Source organism: Trachurus japonicus, chromosome 12 (assembly GCF_045865225.1).
Source record: "Trachurus japonicus isolate A0001 chromosome 12, Traja_1.0".
Lineage (NCBI taxonomy): Eukaryota > Metazoa > Chordata > Actinopteri > Carangiformes > Carangidae > Trachurus > Trachurus japonicus.
Genome location: NC_140918.1, coordinates 27,475,948 through 27,493,359, shown reverse-complemented (window position 1 = coordinate 27,493,359; position 17,412 = coordinate 27,475,948). Strand labels below are relative to the sequence as shown.

General features: G+C 42.2%; 3 protein-coding genes across 22 annotated transcripts in view; 1 reads left to right on the top strand and 2 right to left on the bottom strand.

Moving 5' to 3' along the window:
• Positions 1 to 501, top strand: part of sptan1 (spectrin alpha, non-erythrocytic 1) — a 35,191-nt gene extending 34,690 nt beyond the window's left edge. For all 20 annotated transcript variants that reach the window (XM_085794106.1, XM_085794103.1, XM_085794102.1 and 17 more), the window contains one exon: positions 62 to 501. In XM_085794106.1, the coding sequence (XP_085650232.1) occupies positions 62 to 187 (126 nt within the window). In that variant the 3' untranslated portion in view covers positions 188 to 501. The remainder of the gene's footprint in view (positions 1 to 61) is intronic.
• Positions 103 to 8,467, bottom strand: dync2i2 (dynein 2 intermediate chain 2). Its single transcript, XM_085794110.1, has 9 exons — positions 8,197 to 8,467; positions 6,766 to 7,026; positions 6,567 to 6,676; positions 5,322 to 5,479; positions 4,974 to 5,083; positions 4,594 to 4,764; positions 1,213 to 1,445; positions 971 to 1,128; positions 103 to 849 (listed from the first exon to the last, which is right to left on the bottom strand). Exons 1-9 carry the CDS (start codon positions 8,272 to 8,274, stop codon positions 611 to 613), a joined length of 1,518 nt encoding a protein of 505 aa, XP_085650236.1. The 5' UTR covers positions 8,275 to 8,467; the 3' UTR covers positions 103 to 610.
• Positions 8,468 to 9,652: 1,185 nt separating this feature from the next.
• LOC146977688 (protein SET-like) lies at positions 9,653 to 16,747 on the bottom strand. Its single transcript, XM_085794086.1, has 8 exons — positions 16,551 to 16,747; positions 13,530 to 13,587; positions 13,303 to 13,445; positions 13,108 to 13,211; positions 12,904 to 13,017; positions 12,206 to 12,376; positions 11,290 to 11,424; positions 9,653 to 10,643 (listed from the first exon to the last, which is right to left on the bottom strand). Exons 1-8 carry the CDS (start codon positions 16,618 to 16,620, stop codon positions 10,623 to 10,625), a joined length of 816 nt encoding a protein of 271 aa, XP_085650212.1. The 5' UTR covers positions 16,621 to 16,747; the 3' UTR covers positions 9,653 to 10,622.
• Positions 16,748 to 17,412: the final 665 nt, after the last annotated feature.

Sequence of the window (17,412 nt, the reverse complement as noted above, 5' to 3'; positions counted from 1 at the left end):
GGTTCTGCTCTCAGGCTCTGGTCTGGTCCTCCATGTCTCACTGTCCCTCTCTTCCTTTCAGAACCTGAGCAAGGAGCAGGCCGACTACTGTCTCTCACACATGAAGCCGTACCTCGACGGCAAGGGCCGCGAGCTTCCGTCGGCCTTCGACTTCGTTGAATTCACGCGCTCGCTCTTCGTCAACTGATCCCTCACCCCCCAGTGACCAATCGGGACGCGTTTTCCCCACACACTTCGACACGAACACACGGCTGAAACTGCATGACTGTGGCACCACAAAATCTCACTAATATCAACTGTCTGTTCTATTTATCTCGCGCTACCTTAACTTTGTGCTTTTCATGATAGCATAGTGATCTGTCTGCATCTGAATGTGATTGTTTTAGCTGTTTTAGCTTGTGCTTTCGATCAAATTAAGAACCTAATAGTAACAATGATGTTGTACCAACACCTGAACAACTGCAGTGTGCTTTAATAAACGCTACTGGTTAGAACTGGAAACCTCTACACACTTGTTTTTATTTGTGAGTCTTTAGTCTTGAACATGTTGTTTTTTTCACTGCACAGTTACCCATACAAAACAGATCTGTGACCTTCCAGGTAATGAGTCTCATTCTGCCACCTGATTGGCTATCTGCTCCAGCTGGCTGCTCTCTCTGGGGCTCTGCTCCGTCAGATCAGCACTCAGCTGCCAAACACCAACTGTCCCGTCTGTATTCCCCACGGCCAACAGGTGGGGGCTCTGACAGTTGAAGGCTAAACAGGTAGCAGCTTGTCCTGCAGCTCCCTGCTCGATGCTGGCCACCGGCTTCAGAGACCTGCGACCCAGGTCGAAGATCTGCACCTTACCTAGGACAGAGACACAGACACAGTGAGAGGAGGCAGAGAGAGACTGACTACACTCTACAAATAGTAACAGATCTAGATGTGTAAATAAAAACACATCACTCAGACAGTTGTGTTATGGCACCTTGTCCTGTGGCTGCAGCAAACACCAGCGGTCTGGTTGGAGACCACTGCACCTGGAACACATAGGACTCTGACACCCTGAGAGACAGCAGTGGGTTGGCCTGCAGCATGGAGTGGACATGGGCCAGACCATCAGTCCCCGCACTCACAAACAAGTTCCTACAGAAGACACAGGTCCAAGTCACTACTGATCCATGTGAATGATAAGCACAAGTGTTAGTCTGGTCCGTGTGGAGCTGTCACCTGTGGAAGGGGGAGCAGTGGATGGAGTGGATGGGACCGCTGCATGGCCTGAAGGAGAAGACGGCTGGAGCTCTCAGGGTCACACTCTGACCCTCAGTGGCAGCAGCGGCCAGCGTCTTGGAGGAGAAGGAGCAGCGGAGCAGCAGGCCGCCCTCAGAGCCCACCAGGAAGGTGTCGGGGTCCCATGGAGACAAAGCCAGAGAGGTGACGCCCACAGTGCTGCTGCCTCGAGCCTGTGGGCAACACACAGCTGTCACTTTTCCACGACTGTTCAAAAGTGATTAAAGGGATAGTTCAACATTTTGGCAAATTGTCCCATTGCCATAATCCCTATAGTTTTAGGAGTAGATTCGTTACCTTTAATTGTCTGTGCAAGCTATTTTTAGAACGGCAGAGCCGTGAGCTGCTCAGCGCTACGCAACGGAGGCTCATGGGATTTCTTGGTTTCTCTCATCAAACTCATCCAATACACAATCCAACAACTCCAAAACAAAGTTGTGACCTTGTCCGCAAGAGCTGTTTGAGGTGAATACAGAGACTGCTTGCCTAAAAACTGCCCCCGACAAGAACATGCATCAGCGGTTTTGCATGAATTTACCTTGAAAACAACTCTGTCTCATAACGTTACGTTATCTCATAGCGTGGTGAATGTGCAGGTCACAACCAAGAAATCCCATTAGCCTCCGTAGCGTAGCTCTGAGCAGCTTGCAGCTCTGCTCCGCCGTTCTAAAATTAACTTGCACCGACAATTAAAGGTAATAAATCTACTGCTAAGACTTTAGAGATTAGCATTTTTGCCAAAATGTTGAACTATCCCTTTAAGCCAAGTCCAAAGATTGCAAAGGGTTAATTTTTTACTGCCCCACAATGCACTGTACAAAGGAAATTGACAAAACTGTCTGCCATCCAGCTGCACCACATGTTCTAAGTGGGGAGAAACCACAATAAACAGTGATTTACTCAGACAGATGGCAGCTAAACTCAACACTGAAGCTGTTTGTGCAGCCTGAGCACTGACTGGAGATCTGGGGCCTGTTGTTCGAAACCTAGATAAGGGATTAAGCCGGGATATGTTGGTTATCCTAGCCTAATTTAGCCTCAAGTCGGTTGTTGGAAAGCTGGATACCTTTATCCTGGTCAAGTTACTATGGTGATTTATTCTCTGCAGCTAGCCTGCTCCTGACCAGGCTAACAGCCAGGCTTAGTTGATTCTGTTGTCTTTATCTGTGAAGTCAGCAGTCACTCTGATCAGAAATCAATGTGTTTCATACATGTTCTTATGTACATATTGGCCAGAATTATAAACAAATAAAATGCATTAGCAATAACATTTACAATATTTATTAGGCTTTTTTTTCATAATTAGGCCTTCAAAATTATTTTCATAAAATATGTTATGATTATATTGGCCTAAATATTGGTTGAGGTAAGAAAATAAGAATAAAATTGAGTGAGTGTGAGCACCTTCCAAATAATTTATAGACCTCGTCATCATTGTTATCGGCAATTTATTGAAGCACCAAACAGCATAATGTTCTAATATTTAATAAATTTTCACCTGTTGCACATTTGGCCATGTGCTGTAAACTTTACTTCAGATTTGTGCAATTAATCATCTTCCACTGCTCATCATTAAGGCAAAGTGCACAACTATTAATTTGTGAAAGGAATTTGAGTTGTGATTATAATTTTGGATTATTAAATTAGTCCGCAGTTGTCCGCTGCGCTCTCTCTGAGCTTTACGACAGCAGCGGTGCTTTTTTTTTTTTTTTTTTTTTTGAAGAGAGGTGTGTCCCCTGACGTCAGCATTAAGATCCGCTGTTGATTGGAGGAAAGTGGCCACACCTGTCCTCTCATCGGTGAATCTGTGATCAATCTCTGTGGTCTACTGACGAGAGAATTAGTTACACCTGGCTTGACAAAGCTGCTCCTCCTCAGCCTGGCTCGGCGTTCCAACAACCAACTAAACCAGGATGGACTTATGAGACTTTGTCCAACCTGGCTTTCCCACTTATCCTGGATATCTTTATTCTACTTTCGAACAACAGGCCCCTGGTCTCAGTGTTTGACAGCACACACATACTGAAACCTCAGATAAATTCTCAGTCAGTCCAGCAGTGGTATCAGATCTGCAGGCATAATTTGAATAACCTGATCCAGGGGGCTATTGCACAAAAGTAGAATAAAGAAATCCAGGATAACTGAGCAAGCGCGGCTTGACCTAGTCTGGTCGGAGCATCTTGGCTTAATTGGTTGCACTAACGCCGAGCCAGGCTGAGGAGCAGCGGCTTTGTCAAGCCAGGTGGAACTTATTCTCTCGTCAGTAGACCACAGACATTGATCACAGATTCACTGATGAGAGGACGGGTGTGGCCACTTTCCTCCAATCAACAGGAACTTAGTGCTGACGTCAGGTGACTCACCTCTTAAAAAAAAAAAAAAGCACCGCTGTCATAAAGCTCAGAGAGAGCGCAGCGGACAACTGTGGACTGATTGAATAATCCAAAACTATAATCACAACTCAAGTTCCTTTCACAAATGAACAGTTGTGCACTTTGCCTAAATGATGAGCAGTGGAAGTTGATTCATTGTCCAAATTCCTTATAATCTTAAGTACATAACAAGTAATACAAGTTTATACAGCAAAAGTGACCAAAAGTTCAACAGGTGAAAATGAATTACCGGTAAATATAAAAACATTATGCAGTCTGCTGCTTCAATAAATTGCTGATAACAATGTTCACATGAGGTGTATAAATTATTTGGAAGGTGGTTGCTCACAGTCACTCAATTTTATTCTCATTTTCTTACCTCAACCAATATTTAAGCCAATATATTAACATTTTATTTTAAAAAATAGAAAAATAAATCTATATGCCATTTTTGCTACATTGCTTTTTATGAGAAGCCAGTAATATATAGCTACTAGTGGTCATAAAATATCATAGATGGACACAGATTTGTAAATGTATTTTGTTTGTTTATAAATCAGGCCAATATGAACATAAGGACATGGAATAACTGTCTGAAACACGTTGATTTCTGATCAGAGTGACTGCTGACTTCACAGATAAAGACAACAGAATCAACTAAGCCTGGCTGTTAGCCTGGTCTGGAGCAGGCTAGCTGCAGAGAATGAATCACCATGGTAACTTGACCAGGATAGATTTGAGCTGCTTTCATGCAACCGACTTGAGGCCAAATTAAGCCAGGATAACCAACATATCCCGGCTTAATCCCTTATCTAGGTTTTGTGCAATACCCCTCAGGTCAAAGACCAGTGTGCTTTTATTATGACAAACTGTTCCACAATAAGACATTAGGACTCCCTGTTTACATATTGTGAGACTGACCACAGTGATATAGTCTCTGCACACTCACCTTGAGGCTGAGCGTGCTGCTCTGAGGAAGCTGCTGTCGTACTAAAGCGTAGGCTGCACTCAGGACAAACACGCCCTGCTCAGAGTCCACGGTCCACAGCAGCACCCTCCCCCCTGAGCCAGCGCTCAGCACCCCAAACTCCCCTTTCTTCTGCAGAGGAACCCAGGTGACCTGCACACACACACACACACAAAGTGTACATGATGTCTTTTAATCTACATATCAGATTAATAATCCAAGTTAAAGTTTCTTCACTTGAAATTAGAGAAAATAGAACAGACACCATCAGGCTGATGTTTTTTTAAAGATCATGTGACACTGAACCTCCACTGAGCTCATGTGACCAAAACCTGTCATCACTTATTAGAAACAGACTGTACCTGGTAAACTGGCTCCCTGTGGCTGTCCGCTGACATCCCAGTCAGGGCCAGCACGGGGTCCTGAGTCCGACTGGTGTCCCAGACCACCACCTCACCACTGTATAGACCACCTACACATACACACACTATTAATATTATCTCTCTCTGTCAGGGTTCTTCAACCTTTTTCAGGCCAAGGAACCCCAAACTGATGGAGAGATGAAGCAGGAACCCCCATACTTTAAATATTTATAAAATTGTGTATTATATTAAACTGGGCCTAGTATACCCTGTACCCTGGCTCTACTGTCATTTATAAACATATAATAAAATTCTACCATTATTAACTGACACAGAGAGTGTGTGTACCTGCGATGAGGGCGGGCTGCTCCGGGTGACAGCACAGAGCGGTGACGGCAGACGGAGCATCTATCACCAGATCAGCTTGTTTGGAGCTCAGGCCTCGACGCTGCAGGTTCCACGTGCACACAAACGACTTCTCAGTGGTCCAATGTCCATCATCAATCCTAGCGACACAAAACACCCACACACACATTCAACTGAACCACTCCGACCACATGTCAAGAGCTTAACGGTTTAAGCTGTTTGACAATGAGGATTTCGTATCGTTTACTTATTATGCCATATTTGAGTTACTGTATTGAAATATGGGGGAATACCTCTATGAGTAGCACAAAGCCATTGTTTTTATTGCAGAAAAGAGCACTAAGAATAATATACATACAGTATATATATATTTTCTGGGCTGTTGAAGCTCAAAGAGTTGGCCGAATTGGGGACGTTGTTGTGGTGCACGGAGCAATCATGGAAGAAATTTTAATTTCAAGAACCAAATTGCAAAGACTATGTTTAAACAAATGTGTTTTTCTGTAGTGGTGTTAAAATGTGGAATTCCTCAACAGTCAAAGAAAAAAGCTGTACAAAAATTTTCCAGTTTAAGCGAATGTATAAGCAAAAAATAGGCAAGGCAAGGCAATTTTATTTGTATAGCCCGTTTTTACAAACAGTTTGTCTCAAAGGGCTTTACATGGCATCATAACAACATCCTCTGCCCTTAGACCCTCACATCGACTGAGGAAAAACTGAATGGGAAACCCTTTTAACAGGGAAAAATCAGAGAAACCTCAGGGTAAGCAACAGAGGAGGGATCCCTCACCCAGGACGGACAGACGTGCAATGGATGTTACAGACATAGGTATTTAGGTATTATATAAAAACATATAAAAAAAACAAAAAAAACATGTAATAATAAAGAATTGTTTTGTTTTGTTTTGGGGGGGGGGGGTATTTTAATTTCACTGTTTATCTTTGTTTTTATTAATATACAATATACAATAACCAAAGTAGAATAGCAGTTCATTATTATGGCATTTCATCTGATGTAAGCATTTTTTGTTTTAAGAAGGGAGCAGGTATTATAATAATTCTCTTCATCCTGCTCCTTTCCAATCCCAGGTTTGGAAAGAGCAAATAAAATAAAACAAAAAAACAATGAAGAATGAAAATATGACATAATAATGAGGTGAAAACAACTAGAGAATAATCAGTGAGCTTGAGATGTTCAATAAGGTGACACATGGTGCAATAACATACCGACCATATGCACAGGCAATGACTGAACCTGTACAACTCCAGGACACACTGGTCACATGAAGACCTTTCTCCTGAGCGATGGGATGTTGAAGACGATGGAGGCAGGAAACCTGCAAACACAACAGATCGACGTTATGCACTGCACACCACTCTCTCCATAAGCAAAGAAGCAGCCTCCTGATTCGTTGATCCTGCTTACCAGCTGACTGTGATCGCCCCAGTTCACCTGGAACCCATCGAAGGCGTGACTCTTTGCATTTTTGACCAACTCTGTGACGACCAGTTTCTCGACCCGCTGCAGGAAGTCCTTCAGGCCAGGTGGGTCTGGCTGGTCATGGTTTTGCTGGAGGAGCTGCTCTGTTTCCTGGTCCTGAGGCTCCGTCTGGGTGGAGCCGGTGGTGGTGGACACGGTCTGGACCTGGGCCTCGGCACTGCGCACCGCTCTGGTCTGACAGCCTCTCTGCAGCACAGCAAGTAAAGACCCAGTTATTTACTGAAGGATACACATTAACTGACAGCAAGAGCACAGTTTGAATTAGACAGAGAAATCTACTTAATCAGGTGTAATACTGATGATTTAGGTTTTAATGGACTCATATTCCATTGACTAAAAAAATCTTAATATTAGCTTTGGGTGCTACAGCTGTATACAACAGACTTTCATTTGAACATGAAAATGAATAGTCAAATGGTTTTGGAGTTGCACAGTCAGGAGAGGAAACCATCCATCTCCTGCCCCTGAGGTGGCGTTTAGGGAAATCTGTAAATTTTATCATCTGGCAGGAGTACCTATATAATGTCACTTGTATGGGAAGATGCTGAAGTTACGGTATCTCCCATAGAGAAACTTAAATATGTCAGCTGAGCTCCCGGTCCTGTTTATTGCACCTCCTAATGCGATATGAGTGTGTTTAATATTCAAAGTAACACTGTAATGTTTTCCAGAAAGGAGAAAGTAATATTTTTTCCACTTTTCCAAAATAGACCCTTGTCAAAAACCAAACGACTTCACTCTTAATCTCTGGGTCTAGATTAAATAAACAAATAATCATAATCAAATGATTTAGAGAAAAATGCAGTATTTTGTATTTTCAAAAACAGGAACATCAAAATGAGAAACTGTGTTTTGAAGTCATTTAATCCTCCCTGGGATAATCTAGAGCAGATTTGTGTAAATCGTGTGGTTTTGAATCAGGATCTGGTCTAATGTGGTCAGGTCTAGATGAAAAAGTATTGTGTAATGTCCCTTTTACACAAATTTAATTAAAGATCCACATGTCAGAAACAGTTATATGACTCAGCCTTTCTGGAAAAGCGCTTAAGTATTACCTTGAATGTTTGAACACAAAATTATACTGGGTGCTAAACTCAGAATTTAAGTGTCTCTTAACTTTCCGTACAGACCCCACAGACTGTAGGATCGCCACTGCGCGTGGTCACACTTCATAACACCACTGAGAGTTAGCCTCTGACAGCTAGCTAACTGCTGTGTTTACACTGTCGTGTTTCTAACGAGCTCCACATGTTTCACACCCACAGTCCACACCAGACACCAGTCCACGGCCCCTCATGCTAACGGAGCCCGGTTGGTGAGGTAAAAGGCTGAGCTGCTGCTCTAACGTTACCGTACCGACTCTCGCTCAGACTGCAGGGACTTCCTCCACAGTGACGGGACACTCACTGAGTCCAGGGCTTCGTCTGTAAACATACCGTGTTCAATTAACGACCAGCCGTGTTCAATTAACTATTAACCGTGTTTCATTAAGGACCAGCCGTGTTCAATTAACGACCATTCATAGGCTAAGCTAAGTGACGTTAGACTCGAGTGGTTAAACTAACTGCACACTTGACTTCTGAATGCTAGCGGGTCTGGGCTTTTCCTCCTGCGTGATGTTTTTCACACCCACAGTGTCGTTTGTTGTTGTCCCAGCACCTGGAGCGTGGAGACGCCGGAGCCATTTTCTACAAAGATTGCGTGTCCATGGTAACGGACCGGATATCCGGTTCAGTCTCACATCACTTCCGCTTCTTCTCCAGAATAAAAGAGCCAGCTGGAGCTGCGCATTTATGGCGTTAAAAAAAAAACCGTAATTACACAGTTAATAACACATTATACGTTTTTCCTATATCACATATGTAACTGAGGGGTCTTATAAGTATGTCGATGTAGTATCGTAGTGGCTGGCTGCTGCCTCGGGCCTGTAGACACGACATGTCTGCCCCAATATAATACATCCATGGTCTGCCCTCTGTCGGCGGAGAACTGAACGATGGACGCCATTGTTACAATTCGAAGAGTACGGGGTTGAGGTTTACAGCGCAGACCTGTGATAGTAGCCAAGCCCTGCCCTGTGAATAAACACCCTGAGCTCCTTACATAATGTGACATTCATTAACACCTGCGCAGCTTATTTCTATCCTATTAACACACTGTGTGGAGTGTGTGTGTGTGCATCCTTCAGTTGCTACAACATGCTACTATTTTTTCCATATTGTCACATTAGAGTTCGTTTAATTAACGTTATTCATTGCCATTTCAGGACTTCGGGATGCCCTCAGGATGCCTACAATAACAAATTTTTTCAATTAACTGTTGCTTGTTTTATTTATTGCTGTAATAACATGTTTCCTTCACTGTCTTCATCGTTGTTACACCTGTATCAACTATGTACATAGCATGGACAGAAACAGGCTGTACATAAGTAATAAGTAGTGTATGTTTTAAACCAGACATGTCCAAACTATTCCACGAAAGGCCGGTGTGACTGCAGATTTTTGTTCCAACCATGAAGCAGCACACCAGATTTCAATCATTTAATCAACTGTTCTCAGTCTTCAGAGTTGATTGGTCCAGCTGTGTGCTCTTGGTTTGTGGAACAAAAACCAGCAGGAATAATTGAATAGTTTGGACATGCCTGTAAACCACTGAATAACAGAAAGAAAATACTGTGCTGCTTATCTGCTGATTCAATGACACAAGAGGTGGAAGCTCCTCACTGCTGAACCCGATGGGAAAACCAGACACAGGTTTTTTAATCAAAAAGCAGCGGCTCGACTACCAACCTGTGACCAAACTACTCCGAGTATCATGTACACATTTATTTATTGTAACAAAGCAACTGATACACTTAATTTAACGTGAACAGATTTCCAGTGGAACAGGAGAAACGCTGCAGATTCCTCACAGGACTCTGCAGAAATCTCTCTCCCATCTCAAAATGTTAAGCCGCGCCCAAAATTAGATCTTTAGGTTGTTTTTATAAAAAAATGTACATTTCAAACTTTGTTGTGGGTGCCTGAAAAACAAGATAATGAAAATTTATTCAACAGAAGTCCAGAGTTCGGTGTCAAAGCCCTGCTGCCCAACCACACCCCCTCCCCCCATTAAAGTGTGTACAATTAACAACTGTCTTACCAAGGTACATGAATATCCCAAAAACATTTACAACGGTTGAAAGGAACAAGCTGGTGCTTTCAATCAGTTCCATTAGTACAATAAGTCACAAAGGAAAATGCAACTTCTAATAAGCCTTAGTATCCCGCCCCCCACCACTGGATATATTATAATATACATTTATATATAAAAGTGGCTAAAGATGCTATGATTGAGTTATCACTGCACCATGGCTTATTTTATTGAACTCACAACTTCAACAGAAACTGTCATTTAATATCTTACATAAAAATTGCTATTGTACGTATTTTAAATCTACGTAGGATGACGTGCAGAATGCTACAAATTTTTTTTTTATTCTTTTGCATGTCTTTGGGAGATGTAGAGAAACAATGACAGGTGAGACTTCCAAAGAGCCACCGACACCCCCACCCCACTGCGACCCGCGGAGACCTGCCGTGGTGAGCTGGTCTGTAGACATGGTGGCGTGGACAGGCTCTTGGCTGCAGAGGAAGGAGGATGGACAGGCTGACAACACACAGGAATTTTTTTTTTTTTTTTTTACAAAACCCCCCCACCCCAAAAGAAAATATCTTGCTCCCGTGGGTTGTAGGATGATCACAGAGGGAGGACTGGGAAAAAAAAGGTGTTTGCTGAAACGTTTAATCGTCTTCTCCGTCGTCCTGAAAGAGAAGAAAAAACAGAGGTCGGTGTGAGGGAGGATCTGAGATGCTCCACAAGAAACTTTGTGTGGCCAGAGGTCAAACAGCTCTGTTCAACCTACTGAGGTTCAGCTCGTCTCGTACGAGACGGTTATCTTTCCCTGCACTCCCTCTGACTCTCATGCCAAGGCCATGTTGCCTCCCTTTCCATCCTAAACCTCAGTATTTGGCGTTCTTCTAGACAAAGCTGCAGAACTGACTGATAGTTGGAGCCATGTGTGATAACACTGGGCCGGAGGAGAGATGGAACAATTGGTACCTCCACTCTACCGAGGAAGTGTTAAACCTTTATCTTGACGTTAGCCAATAGAATGCCTAAACGTCTCTCTACACAGACTCTTTCCACTTTGTTTCATATAAGAACTGAGGTTTGTGGTCTGTCTGCTCAGAATAGAGGCAGTATCATGCACACTATCACTGACTCTTTTGCTCTCCTTGGTCAAGCTCAATAAATATCTTCAGTGTAACCAATCCAGGACATTCTTCAACTCTTCAACTTCTCTCTACATCAACCCTAGATTTACTCCCCAGCTGTCAGCATCTGTATCAGGGTGGTCGTCTTCTCATGGACTGAACATTATGAACCACAACGGTACTTTGTCCTCACCTCTCCGTCTTCTCCATCACCATCCTCATCCTCATCCTCGCCTTCCTCCTCCTCCCCCTCGTCGATGTCTTCCAGACCCTCCTCCTCGTCATCGTCGTCGTCTCCGTCACCTTCCTCGTCTTCCATGTCGGGGACCTGAGGAGCATTCACAGGTTAAAGGTGAGCACCGCATGAGGCTGCAGCCTGAGCTTCACTCCCTGTCACTGCCGCAGTCTGGTCTCACACCACACGGAGGGACAGACTCAACGTCATATAGGAGTTTTTTTTTTTTAATCTGATATAACCAGAGAAAGCTGTGATTTTATTTGTGGTTAACAGTACATGTCATTTCATGTCAGGCTAATTCAGTTTGGTGGTTTTTAACTATTTGTTTTAATCAGATGAAGGATGTTAGTTGTCAAATGTCTCCATCTGACCTTTTGAACCACTGACACTTTAGGAATCCAAACCAAACCACAAGAGGACAACAACTGCCATTGTCCCAAACTATTCCGTGACATCACCAACCATGTCTTGATTGAGAGACCCCTAGAGGCTGAAGCTACACACCGGTTAGTTTCCTCTGTGTTGATGCTGACATGATTTTATTTCATCGGCTTAGGGAGAAGTCTCAGTAATTGCAGCATCAGTAAAACATGTGCAGTATGAAGTAATTGAGAACTTCATTGGCTCATTAGGTCTTAATTGACTCGTTAGGACAACAATTACCAGTTGATGATACATTCTGATTCTTCAAGTGATAATCCACAACCAGACGCTCCTCAGAGCTACTAGAGATGTGAAATCAAGTTAAGTGCTGCTACAGAGCAGAGGAGGCTGACACGTTCAGATGAAACTTCAAACTCATGGATCTCAGCTTCCTGTCTCAACAGTCAACAAGGTGCGTTAACAAGGGGCTGTGTGGTGTGACAGCTACCAGGTAGTACTGCAGCGGGTTGGGCCAGATGTCGTCCTTGATCACTTCTCCCAGCTCGTCGGCTCCGGCGTCTGAGTGGTCGGTGAACCAGGTGAAGAAGCTCTCCGGCTCCTCGTGCTGCCTCTTCTTCCCGGCTTTGTTGGGCGACTGACCCGTGCGCTTCGTCAGGTCCTGAGAGACAAAATGTATGTGGTTGAGAATTCAGGCTGTTCAATGTTTACTGATGTGAGAATAAACATCAGTACCATTAACAAGGAGCATGCAGGCAACTTAAGATTTGTTGAATTTTATTCTCAGTTTTATTTGTTGCTCTGTTTGTGGTACCTTCAGTTTGTCTTTGTATATATGTGTTTGTATATGTTTATATATTAGAGAGATAAAGATTAGTGATAATATATTAGAATAAATCCAGCTATATTCATTTATAAATTAATTAATTAATGACAAGGAAGCTTGATAGTTATGAATGGGGGGGTGGGAGTAAATAGGTTTCACTTCTTCCCACTCCTTTTCAGATATGAAAAATCGAATTATTTTCATTTTCAATTATTTTTAATTTTTCATGTGTTGTCCATTACTGTTTTATTTGAAAGTGAAACTAAACTTTTCAATTCTTCTGTTCCTGCCCTTTATGTTTGGGAGGTTGTGTGACAGCATTAACAACTAACACAGACACGCAGAGTGAAGGTGAGACCGACCTTTCCAGCTTTCCATTTGATTTCGGTGGATTTGGAGACGGGATCTCCGCTCTCGTTTACGTTAAACTCTTTGGAGAGGGCTTTGTTCTCAAAGTATGGATTCTCATCGAAATACTGCAGGAGACAGAACATCAACATCGTCACACCTCTGTCACAGCGTGTCCACTCAGAACGTACAAACACAAAGTGAAGCAGACAACTCACAAAATCTATTCTATATCCAGACTTGATATCCTCAAACTCGGTGACCTCCACCCTCGACAAGTAATGAAGCGCCTCCTCGTCCTCCTCCCCCAGCAGAGCTGAAACTGCAGGTCAGACATCACACACCGTCAGTTTACATGTACAATAACGTCTAAGAGAAGTGTCCCACTGATGATGAAGTCAATGTGCGCTTACCTTGTGGATGGTTGACAAATGTTGTGACCCAGAAGTTGGGGATTTTGGCTATGAGTTCTGATCTCTTCTGGAAGAACGGCTGGCGTAATTTGTTGTACTTCTGCTCTACTTTTAAAATTTCTTCACTAGCCTGTTCGTTCAGTCTGGAGGGAGAAAAAAACAAAGACGTTAATGAGAAAGCTCTGTGTGAACCACCTGCTGTTACTGCTCAACACACTCACACTCACCTGTCAATTTCATTCTGTACTTCATCAATGTGTTCAATGGCTTCCTGTTGCTCTTTTTCTGAAAGGAGAAGAAAAACATCAATTAACAAACATCAAACAAAGCCAGAGTTTACACACACACACCACATCATATCATACTTTCTACAATAAACCCACACAGGGTTGGTGGTTTGATGCCCAGTTTTTATCACTACTATCATCTGTGATGTTTCTTGACTTGATTTTCAAGCTCGTCTTGGTTTCATTCATCTGAGCCGACACGTGTGTTAAAAAATGCATGAACGCTCAAGCACAGATTTTTTTAAAATCCAGATCATTTTGTAGTTTATTTCAAACTCTCACAGGGATCAGTATCCTCTCTCCAAATTAAAGATCTCTAATAACAGTTTATATCCATCCCTGTGTGTCTGATGATGGAATTAAATTCATCTCACGCTGCCACACAGTCTTAGTTTGGAGTTTTTTTCTCTACCAAGTCTCTAAGTGGTGCTCACAGTGAACCTGATGCATTTTAATATTCACCTTATTAGATGGAATTATTGGATACAGTTGAAGATGAGTCTTGGGTTTTTGATTTGTGAATAATTATAAAATGTGGTTTTTGAAGTCTCCATTTTTGACAGATTCTCAAATAAGATCTGACCAATATTTTCTCTCCTCTCTTTGAAATAAAATCTGTCTAAATCTAAATCCCTCAAAAATATGAGATGCTTTTAAATATTGTTTGATTTTCTCTTGGTATTTTTATTCAGTAGGTCTCATGTTGGCAAATTTCCATTACAAAATTTTATATTGATACAGTCTGGGCCAAATCCAGTCATATACTATATGATAACATTATGTTTGTAGTATAGTGTTATTTTAATTTAATATTGGTAAATTATTAATAATATACAACATGATTATAATAAACAAGTGATTCTAGTGTTTTTAATCATACATATTATTTTTTGTATGTTGTTACTGTAATAAGATGGTATTATGTTTCTAGGTTTACGTGATACTGCCCAAAAGCACTTCAAAGTTTTATTTGTCACATGCCAAAGTACACTGAGAACTGCAGTACGCAAAGAAAAACTGCAAAACAGAAAAATTCTAAATATATATCGCAGGAAATAGCACAACATTCAATATTAACATTAGGCCGAGGCCAGTTCATATTAAATTTGCACTTATTAGTTTCAGTCAATTCTATTGGCCTATGTATTATTTTGCAACTGTCCAGTATCTAATTAAAGTCAACCCTGGAAGATTTATTTCAGGTTACATTTAAATTCAACAATGTGTCATACTGGGTTACCATTATGATTTATGTTAACAATTTATTTACAATTTGTTCAACTTATTAATCAGACACTGGCTGGCTGCACTACAACCTTTTTTTTTTTTAGAAAGCTGTGGTGACTCCCACAGTGCATTGATAGAGAATCAAATCATCTGCATATAGTGCATGTTTTGCAAAATTGTCAAAACAAATTAAAGGGATCCAAGATAGTACAAATACAAATTTATATTTATATTTTATTTCAAAGGCATTTGATTTGTATTACAAATACATTTTTTCTGTTTAAACTTAACTTTTTTTGTCTTAAAAGAAATTATCTTATTAGTTATTATTTTATTGAACATAAAGTTCTGATAATAGGCTTATTATCAATAATAATTTAATGGGCTGAATTAGTTATAGTCTATGTGATTTTCCTTTCAGAACATTATCCATTCATCGAGGGCCAGATACGGACTCCGTATCTCAATACTACAGTGACCTCAACACTGAGTATAATTGACTAATCATTAACACCTGCTGCATTGCTCTTATCATTTCCTGGCTTCTTTTGTACATAAGGAAAGGACGAAGCAAACGTGTTGATTCCGACTGTATAGACCGACGTTGAGCCGATTTCTTTGTTACAATAACTGTATCTTTAAATATATTCTCAACGTAATCCTTGAAAAACTTCGCTTGTGTCTGAGTGGTGCCGTTTACAGCGTGATTACAGAGTGATCAGATGTTTCGGTTTTTAAAGTATATCTGGGTTTCAGTGAAAGTCTGATTGTGCAGCCACGGGACCTCCTCTCAGTCTCTCCGTTGCGTGTGTGGTGTATTAAATAACGCGGGACGCCAGCCTGTTGGGTTGTGTGTACGACTGTGTGTGTGTGTGTGTATGGTGGATTCATGGCAGACAGACCCACTGCCTCCTGCAGTCTGGTGCTTCCTGTTGCTGCTAAAGGCGGCCTGGTTTGAATGAGGGGCTTGACGACGTCTCGCTGCAAAAAGCCGCTCGCCTCATGCTGGTAACAACACGGCGCGAGCTCCGCCGCGGTCTCTTCACGCGCATTAAACACATGAACGTCCAACCCGCCGCTTCACAAAGACGCTCCAGCTTTCTGCAGCGCAGCCGAAGCGCTTGTTTACATTCCGCTCGGCTAACTCGCATACAATAGACAGGATCCCCCCGCATGGTGATGTTAACTCACCGCAATGCTAACGTTAATGTTATCACCGCTCGGCCTTTCTTTACCGAGGGGAAACGGTGAGTGTTGCACTTGCTAGTACTGTGTGCAAACAACCGTGTGGAGCTCCGGACACAACGTGCACGGGGAGACGCGCAGCTGCACCGTTCACACAGGAGCCTCCTGCAACAAAGCCCCCTAAACTGTCTGCATAAACAGCGGCTGCACGCAACGCTGTATGCCGCTTTATCAATGCAAATATCGCCCCCCACCCCCCCTTCATGGCTTCTCGCTGTTGGTAGCCAGTGTAAGCTAACAGCTAGCTAACCCATCACGCTGGCTACATGGTTAGCCGACGCTAGCACGCTACATTACTGAGGAGTCCTGCACAACAGCATTTAACCTCGGCGTGTACATCCAGGGAAATGTGAAATCAGCCGTTCGTCCACAAACGCGTATCATTTCAACTGGAAACTGCACACGGGAAAACTACAGCGAAAATAACAAAATGACGAAAAACAAATGAAAATGGCGTTGTACAGGATAACCGCCATTCCTTAACGTTACCAGAGGTCTCGTCCGCTCCGTCGTGATTTGAATTCTCCTTCCTACTGACTTTCGCCGATGAGGCCGACATGGTTTTCTCTCTCCGTGACTCTTTGGACCAGATGTGTGTCCCGGGCGGTTTGGAACTCTTCTCTGCGGGATAAAAGTTACTTCCACCTTACACACTGCGTGTCTTGGAGCCCACGATGAGGAGGAATGAGCGCAGCTTTGCACGCTTGTTTCCCTCTGTGGCGCTCGGTCAGTGAACATATTTATTGTCCTCCACTGCCCCCAGGCGGCCGGAGTGTGACACTGCACGGACCGGTACTTGCAGATGATCCCATCTCAACTGTTTGGTACCCATTATGGATACGACCTGTTCCTATCCTAAATAAAGTTAGGAAAAATGTATCACACAGGATTCCTTACTTCCCAAAATATATTTTTCAATTTAACTACACTGATGTTCAGTGGAGTGACAATAAAATACTTAAAAGCTACTTAAGAATTAAATATCAATTAAAACAAGATTTTATATAATTAATACAATTAGTTAAATAATAAAATGTCAGGAATAATATAAAACAGAACTTTTAATCTGGCAGCTCTTTTTTGACCCACAAAATGTCAACAGGAAATTTACAATAATAAATTAAACAGAACTTTTCTTGATTTTGTTTCCTTATTTCTTGTATCCTTTTTAATTTGAATGCATTTATACATTGTATATAAATATTAGCCTACTGGTCATGTTGAAAAAGTTATTCTCGTAGTCACTTCATTACACTTTATGCATTTTACAAAAATTACGCTTTGTCAAAATAAATAAAAAATGCATATAAAGGAGATGGTCTGGTCCTATTTTAACAACTGTTGAATGAAC